Here is a 9205-nt window from a genome sequence, read left to right on the forward strand (position 1 = left end):
TATGCAATGATCTTTGCTCCATTGCATAGATAGTGAGATTCATGCATCAGTGCATGTTAGTAGGTGATGGCATGTAGCAAACACAATATTGCCTGTATACCTGGCCATGGTATACCCAGCCCGACTGGCCCGACCCGACTCGACTCGAAAAAGCCTGCCCTGACCTGGCCCGGTCTTGCCTGCGGGCCGGGCATGGCCCTGAGTTTTGAGCCCAAAGCACACGTTGGGTGCCTATGCTTGGCATTTTCAAATTTTAGGAAGGGGCCCGGCCCGACATCCAAGGCCTGGCGGGCTTTATCATTGTCGGGCCGGGCTTGGGCCTAAAAACAGGCCCGACGGTCGGCCCAGGCTCAAGCCTAGGTTTTTTGCCTCAGGCTTTGTTAGGCTTGGCCTGAAGCCCGGCCCGGCCCAGCAGATGTCCAGGTATAATTGCCTGTAGTCTCGCATATTTTTTACGGAAACAATAATGCTCACATCGTGTGGACGTTTGCATCTTGCTCACACGTGTGGATCCATGTTCGTTTGTGGGTGCATGAATTTTGGCATGTTTGTGGTGCCACATAGAACTGAGCTGGTGTGTGGGCATTCACTCGGTCGCCTACACGTTCGTTTTACCACACGAAGGGGCCGGTGTGGGCGATTAGCAGTTCGCCCACACACCAGTTTTTACTCACGCACAAGGACTGGTGTGTGGGCATTTGCCATCTCGCCCACACGTCCGTCTTCTCTCCCACACCCAAACTGCCAGTTACTATGCGTTTTGCAGTGTACATGGAAACTGCCCTAGTATGCTTGTAAGTAGATGGCAACTCTCTCTTTTTTACCCGAACATGTCAGTTGCCATGTGTTTTGTAGGGTACACGGCAACTGCCCCAGTGTGCTTGTAAGTAGATGGCAACTCCCTCTTTTACCCGAGCATATTGTTTTGCCATGTCTCTTTGTAGCGCTACGCGGCAACTGCCTAGTGTTAGTAGGTGGCAACTCCTAAGGTTTTCAAATCATGGCAATTGTAGTAAATTAGATCATACATGGTAACTACCTAGTGTTAGTAGATGGCAACCTCTAAAGTTTTCAAATTATGGCAACTATAATAAACCAGACCATACATGGCAACAACTGCAGTTGTCCAAAATGGCATCTATCACTTGATCTGTGATGACAACTGCAGTTGAGCAACCATGGCAACTATAATTCAGCGACATGGCAACTGTAGTTAAACGGACATTGAAGAGGGTCCGGACCATGACAACTGCGAGGACGCATGCTGACTGTCACGCGGGGTGTGCGGAACCGTGAGGTAGGTGGTTGAGAGAGGTCGTGTGGGCTTATGCATTTTGCCCACACGTAGGCATGTGAGAGGCCGCAAGAAAAAAAGCGAGGCGTGTGGACGCTAGTTGTTTTACCCATACGTAGGTGTGTAAGCTGGTTCTCTTAGACACCACATAAAATGTGTGGACAGACCGTTATCGTCGTCCATTTTTTATCAGCTCTATCAAAACTCGAGATTCGAGATGCAATGAGACTGGGACACGTTGATCAAGCAGGTGACTCCTACACTTGTTTACTCGGACCTGTTCATCTCCTACTTGGCCTTGGGCACTGGCATCCGCATGTGCTGTATGCCTGTATCGAATCAGCAGCTAGCTCCTGATATGGGTGAGCGATCCAGCTTCGCGAAGCTACGGACGCGTCACAGCGCGTGTCCTCTCTACGTGGCGGCCATGGACGTGCTCCGGCGCGCGACGTGTCCCCGGGTCTGTCCGTGGCCGCAGCCTATATATATAGCTGCTACCACGCTCTAGGCCAGTCAGTCGATCGAAGCCAAGTCGAGCAATAGCCAAAGTGATCTCTTGTTTTTACACTTCGTCGAGAGCAAGTCAGAAGTAGTAGTGCTAGTTTGTTTGATCCAGTTCAGTTGAGAGAGAGATGGCGTCCAACCAGAACCAGGCGAGCTACCGCGCCGGCGAGGCCAAGGGCCACACCCAGGTACGTACTCCTACTTCTGTGGACGGTCTCCGACGAGTTGCCGCGTGTGCCTGCGCCGTGTCTGAGATGGGATGTGACCGTGCTGTTTGCATTGCAGGAGAAGGCTGGGCAAGTGATGGGCGCGGCCGAGGACAAGGCCTACGAGGCCAAGGACCGGGTGGCGGCTCTGGCGGGCCACTCCTCCGGACAGGGGCAGGGCGCCACGGAGGCCACCAAGCACAAGGCCGGCGAGGCCACCGACAAGGCGTCCCAGACGGCGCAGGCGGCCAAGGACAGGGCTGCCGGGACGGCGCAGACAGCCAAGGACAAGGCCTCCGAGACCGCGCAGGCCGCCAAGGACCGCACCGTGGAGAGCAAGGACCAGACCGGCAGCTTCCTCGGCGAGAAGACGGAGATGGCCAAGCAGAAGGCAGCGGAGACCGCCGAGGCGGCCAGGCAGAAGGTGGCGGAGACCGTGCAGTACACGCAGGAAAGGACCTACGACGGGGCGCAGTACGCCAAGGAGTCCGCCGTCGCCAGCAAGGACAACACCGGCAGCGTCCTCCAGCAGGCCGGCGAGACGGTGGTGAATGCCGTGGTGGGCGCCAAGGATGCCGTGGCCAACACGCTGGGCATGGGCACAGATGGCACCAACACCAACACCAGCGCCGCCACCAAGGACACCACCACCCGCACCTCAGAGGAGATCGTCAGGGATCACCATTAGACGCATGAGCTCAATTTGCTTTCTTTCCTTCTCTTGACAAACGTACTTGGTCGCAACTTTGATTTTGTAATGTATCTCCTTTGTGTTTGTCATGTCAAGTTAGTACGATGTAACAATAATAATACTCTCTTCATTTCAAATTACTCGTCGCAGAAATGAATGTATCTAAAACTAAAATACATCTAGATACATTCATACTTACATACATTCATACTTACAATATACATTCATACTTACGATAAGTAATTCAGTACGAAGGAACTAGTTTGGAATTAAGCTTATACACGTGGCAGGGTATACTATAGTTTGTGCATGTGACACCTCCCCTCATTCACCCGCCAAAAAGAAAATACCTCCCCTCATTTTGTTCCGATGAACCGAGTGAGTAGACATGCCTCATCCAAGGATGATCCACTGGCGTCTGCAGGGCCACAAATCTTCGAAACTAGATGATACTTCGCCCATTGTTGCGGTTATTTTATTAAAAAAATACGTAAATGGTTGTTAAAAATAACTAAATCTAATGAAAAATATGCTTGAAAAATAATAAAACAAAGTTTCTAAAAATTGAATATAAACTATTTTACTGTTAAGAAATATCATTTCGAACAAAAATGTAAAGGATGACTAACATGATATATGATGTGACAGTGTTACATGCATAGACTAATGTAAAATAATTGTAATTTATAAGTTTGATATGTGGCAGATTTTGCATGGTTCAATGGGAGAGAAGATTTAAAATGACCTTAATGAAGATGTTCTCTTATGTTATGTGATAGATTTTGCAAGGCTTAGTAAAGAAAGACTTAAATACATGACTAAATGATGCATGGCTTACTGAAAAATAAGACTTAAATACATGACCTTAATGAAAACGTTGAGGTGGCCACTTTGTTCATGGGCCCAATGTTCTAAATTCATTATCAATGATTCTTCGAGCAGCAAGGAACAAACACCATTTAGGTAAATCACTCTTGAGCTATTTCTTTTATTAAGATAACTAACAAATCTTCGTTTTTGTTTTTGCCATCGTTTTTTGAGTCTCTTGCAATATATATTTCTTTTGAAGTGTCTCCTATCTGCATTAATATGTACAGTGCAATGGTTTATGCCTCTATGTTTCATCCAAATTTCTTTTGAAGTGCCTCCTATTTGAGCGTATGTTTTAGTGAGAAGCATAATTTGTGAATTTAGAATATGAAATTTGGTCATCGGAATGGGAGCGTTCTAATTTGCCACCTCATTTTTCCAGTAATATAAAATGAATTTACAATTGAATAAACCATGAATTCTTTTGTTTGCTTTTTGATCTACACTAATTGGGGGTTGGAGTACTTGATGTATGCGTTGTATTATTGATGTGGTCATAACCAAGCAACCATAAATATTGTTTTTGATTTCCTTGGGATGAAGATACTTCTATGTGACAATCATATGTTTACTAATACATAGTGGGGTTTCGAAAACTGATGGTTACTTCTATTTCTTGGCAACAAATTACTTTGTTTCCAGGAACTGTTGGATTACAAGTCCCCATGTTTATTTGGATTTCTAGAGCTTTGACAAAGCCACAATAAGTACTGGTTGGTCATACTTTGTCAAAACAACAAAGATTGAAAAAAATTCGGATGTGTCTTCAGCTTCGACACTACTGACGGCAAGCTGTTGATAGGCTTTGAAAATGTTGATCAAGGGTTGATAATTCTGTTGTCCATGGAAAACACATCATATTTTTCAACCAACTAAACAAATTACTCACATCAGGTTCATATGATGTGCCATGTGAAGTGTTGAATGGCGAGACGATCAAGTGAAGCTATCTAACAGTAAGCTTATGTGGACCTGTATAAGTTCTTTATCTCGCCGCTATGGCTTGTTGTTGCTATGTAATAAGTATGGTGTTTGTATCTAACTTGATGTGGATCAATCGATTTTACTCACTTTAGAATAAAATATATATATTTAATTTTCTCATGAAATTCCAAATGAGTAGTTCTATTAACAAAATATGTCCTACTTGCCTTGCATTTGGTACATTTAATTGCCTTGCATTTTGCCATGACTTCAACGAAAAGATCTTATACCAAGTAGCAGCAATACTCTGTTTTTGGCATATCCTTACTATGAGCACTTTGTTTAGGCGATGCCATTACACTTTCGACCAGACGCACAAGTTAGAGCATCTACAACCATGATTGGCAAATCCGGCCTCTCAAACACCCGCGGATGCGAGTACTGACCGTGCACCCCTCAAATAATGTAGTCCACACCCGGACACCTCGATTATCATATCTCAAAACCATATAAACTCATGCAATTACGTCGATGGACACACATTGTCCGACCACTCTATCACTACTAACTAAACATGCCATCAGACTACCAAAATTGGGCTTGTTTGGCTATGGCGGAGTTCATCCTTGGCTGCCCTTGCTCTTCCCGACGTCCTTGTCGTCCTTCTCGCGGAAGTATCAGTCAAAGACGTAGTACGAATCGAGCCGGATCTGCTTGTCGCCGGAGCTGTCCTCGCCAGAGCTGTCTGCCTTCATCTGGACTTCGACCAAAATAGATCTCACTTAGAAGAGTAAATAGCATAAAACTACTACTTTACAGGATAGGGTTTCAAAAAACTACCGGTTTTCAATTTTTCTCAGATAACTACCAAATGGGTGGTTGGCTGTTTCAGAAAACCCAAATCGTGGAGTGCTTAGCTATTGATCATGATTATGACAAGTCGGATCCGCACCTAAACTCACCGTCAGTTTGACCGTTTAGTTTGACTGTTACCTGACGTGTGGGCCCCACACGTCAGTGTCTCTTCCTCCTGCTCTTCTCCTTCCTTCTTCTCCTCCCTCCCCGCAGCCCCGCCTGCGCCAACTCAAGTCATGGCCGCCGGCCATCCTGCTGCCTACGCCGCCGCTCCTTGACCTCCACGGCGACCAGAAAAAACAAAGGTCGGCTCCTGGTGCAGCTCATCTCATCCACCAGTGAAAAAAATAAAGGCCAGCTCCACCTCCTTCGCGCGGCCATGGCCACCTCCTTCGCGCGGCCATGGCTGCCGGCCCTCGCTGCTGCCCACGCTGCCCCCTTCTGCGCGGCCATGGTGACCGTCTCTGCGCGGAGGCCGGCCACGCCACACGCCAAACCAGGGAAGGAGCGCTGCGCGAGGAGCAGCCGGCACCCAGGAGCACGGCCGCCGCCAACCACGCGCCATGGCCAGGGGGCTGGGACTCCGGCCGCCGCGCCCAGGGGGCTGGGACTCCGGCCGCCGCGCCCAGGAGCTGGGACTCCGGCTGCCGCGCCCAGGGGCTGGGACTCCGGCCGCCGCCTTCGGACTCCATGGCCGCCGTGCCTTAGAAAGAGGGAGAGGGAGAGGATGCACGGAGGGGAGCTCACGAGAGGGAGGAGGACGCACGACGGCTGCGGCGGCGCTGGAAGGGAGCTCCGTCGCGACGGGAGAGAGCTCCCCGTCGAGCACAGCGGCGGGTGCGCTCCTGTGGATCTTGAGCACGGGAGGGACCCGATGGCTTTTTTCAATTTCTTTGGAGGACCTAATTGCTTTTTTAAGTTTGCAGGGACACTGACATATGGGCCCTAGATGTCATTTAACGGTCAAACAATCAGTTTTCTTACATGCGGGCCCCAACTGTCATAATCATGATTAATAATAAAGCACTAGACAATTAGAGTTTTTTGAAACAGCCGTCCCCTGACTTGGTAGTTATCTGAGAAAAATTAAAAACCGATAGTTTTTTGAAACCCTAGCCTGTAAAGTAGTAGTTTTATGCTATTTACTCCACTTAGAAAAATGAGCAGAGTATGTGGCCGCACTTCCACGTCATCATCGTAATATAATGGGAGTAGTTTCCACTTGTGGTAATCTAGGCATCGCATGTGTGCATACTCCGTATTTTTTTACCAGCTCTATCAAAACTCAAGATTAGAGATGCAATGAGAGTGGGACACGTTGATCAAGTAGATGAGTCCTACACTTGTTTTACTCGCACTTGTTCATCTCCTACTTGGCCTTGGGCACTGGCATCCGCATATGCTGCATCGAATCAGCAGCTAGCTCGTGATATCCACCACTCGCTTAATAAAACAAAGTTTATTATCGGTAATGGTAACACCACTCGCTTCTGGGAGGACACTTGGCTTGGTGAAACGTCGTTGACGCTTCAGTATCCGTCCCTGTATCGTATTGTTCAGCGACGTGATGCTCTGATTGCAACGATCATGCAGTCCATTCCCCTTAATGTTCAGTTTAGGAGGGTGCTCATTGGCGACCGGTGGGAAGCATGGCTTCATCTGGTGAGTAGACTGATGGAGGTTTGGCTAGCTCATCAGTCCGATCAGTTGTGTTGGAAGCTTACTAGGTCTGGAGATTTCACAGTCAAGTCGATGTATATCGATGTCATCAACTCTAGTGTTATTCCTAGTTCCAAACATGTTTGAAAAGTCAAGGTTCCTTTGAAAATTAAAGTGTTTATGTGGTTTGTACATAAACAAGTCATTTTAACAAAGGATAATTTGGTTAAGTGCAACTGGACATGATCTACTAGGTGTAGTTTCTGTGATCGGGACGAAACTATCAAGCACCTTTTCTTTGATTGCCCGTTGGCGAGAGTGTTATAGCACACAGTGCAAATTGCCTTTAACATTACTCCTCTGAATTCGGTCAGTTTGTTATTTGAAACGTGGCCTGTTGGGATAGAGTCCAAAATAACTAGATATATTCGCGTAGGAGTTTGTGCGTTGTTATGGGCAATTTAAAACTGCAGAAATGATTTGGCTTTTAACAGAGCAACAACCTACGACGCGGCGCGGTACGCCGAGAAGTCCGCCGTTGCCGGCAAGGACAAGACCGCGGCAGCGTCCTCCAGCAGGCTGGCGAGACGGTGGTGAACGCCCTGGTGGGCGCCAAGGACGCCGTGGCCAACACGCTGGGAATGGGCGGAGACAACACCAACACCAACGGCAGCGCCGCCACCAAGGAGAAGATCGTCAGGGATCACCATTAGACGCATGAGCTCAAATTGCTTTCCTTTCCTTCTCTTGCCACACGCATTTGGTGTTCCAGTTTCATGATTTCCACGCGCACATTTTGGTCGTAACTTTGATTTTGTAATGTATCTTTGTGTTTGTCATTTCAAGTTCTAGTACGATGTAACAATAATAAAAGTTTGGAATTAAGCTTATACACGTGGCAGGGTATACTATAGTTTGTGTCATGTGACACCTCCCCTCATTTTGTTCTGATGAACCGAGTGAGCAGACATGCCTCATCCAAGGATGATCCGCTGGCGTCTGCAGGCCACAAATCATCGGAACTAATGATACTCCGTGCGTTGTTGCAGTAAGTTTATTAAAAATTGGGTAAATAGTTGCTAAAAATAACTAAATCTAATAAAAAAATATATGTTTGAAAATCAATAAAACGAAATTTCTAAAAATTGAGTATAAACTTTTTTACCGTTAAAAATATCATTTCGAACAGTAAGTTTATTAAAATTTGGGTAAATAGTTGCTAAAAATAACTAAATCTAATAAAAAAATATATGTTTGAAAATCAATAAAACAAAATTTCTAAAAATTGAGTATAAACTTTTTTACCGTTAAAAATATCATTTCGAACAAAAATGTGAAGGATGACAAATATGCATGTATGATGTGGCAGTGCTACATGCATAGACTAACGCAAAAATAATTATAAATTACAAGTTTGTTACGTGGCAGATTTTGCATGGCTCAGTGAGAGAGAATATTAAAAATGGCCTTAATGGAGACGTTTGCTTATGTGATAGATTTTGCATGACTTAGTAAAAAATTGACTTAATTACATGACTAGATTTTGCATGGCTTAATGGAAAAAAGACTTAAATACACGACTTTAATGAAAACGTTGAGGTGGCCACTCTGCTTCATGAGCCAATGTTCTAAATTCATTATCAATGATTCTTCGAGCGGCAAGGAACAAACACCATTTAGGTAAATCACTCTTGAGCTATTTCTTTCATTGAGATAATGCAACAAATCTTCGTTTTTGTTTTCGCCGTCATTTTTGAGTCTCTTGTAATATATATTTCTTTTGAAGTGCCTCCTATCTACATTAATATGTAGAGTGCAATGGTATATGCCCCTATGTTTCATTCAGATTTCTTTTGAAATGCCTCCTATTTGCATTAATATGTACAGTGCAAATGGTGTATGCCTCTATGTTTCATTCAGATTTCTTTTGGAGTGCCTCCTATTTGAGTGTATGTTTTAGTGAGAAGCCTAATTTGTGAATTTAAAATATGGAATTTGGTCACCCTAATGGGAATATTCTAATTTGTCACCTCATTTTTTCAGTAATATAAAATGAATTTACAATTGAAGAAACCATGAATTCTTTTGTTTTCTTTTTGATCTACACTGATTGGGGTTGGAGTACTTGATGTATGTGTTGTATTATTCATGTGGTCATAACCAAAGAACCATAAATATTGTTTTTGATTTTCTTGGGATGAA

At 45.4% G+C, this 9205-nt stretch overlaps 1 protein-coding gene across 1 annotated transcript; it reads left to right on the top strand.

Moving 5' to 3' along the window:
* The first annotated feature begins 1820 nt into the window (after positions 1-1820).
* On the top strand, positions 1821-2768 carry LOC123180304 (late embryogenesis abundant protein 19). The gene is made up of 2 exons (XM_044592325.1): positions 1821-1986; positions 2084-2768. Exons 1-2 carry the CDS (start codon positions 1927-1929, stop codon positions 2690-2692), a joined length of 669 nt encoding a protein of 222 aa, XP_044448260.1. The 5' UTR covers positions 1821-1926; the 3' UTR covers positions 2693-2768.
* The last annotated feature ends 6437 nt before the right edge of the window (positions 2769-9205 follow it).

Source organism: Triticum aestivum, chromosome 1A (assembly GCF_018294505.1).
Source record: "Triticum aestivum cultivar Chinese Spring chromosome 1A, IWGSC CS RefSeq v2.1, whole genome shotgun sequence".
NCBI classification, from domain to species: domain Eukaryota; kingdom Viridiplantae; phylum Streptophyta; class Magnoliopsida; order Poales; family Poaceae; genus Triticum; species Triticum aestivum.

What these genes read in the sequence shown, in the direction of transcription:
- LOC123180304 (XM_044592325.1), top strand. Translation starts at nt 1,927, where the DNA reads ATGGCGTCCAACCAGAACCAGGCGAGCTACCGCGCCGGCGAGGCCAAG. An exon ending in AGGCCAAGGGCCACACCCAG is followed by an intron (nt 1,987 to 2,083) that starts GTACGTACTCCT and finishes TTTGCATTGCAG; the next exon opens with GAGAAGGCTGGGCAAGTGAT.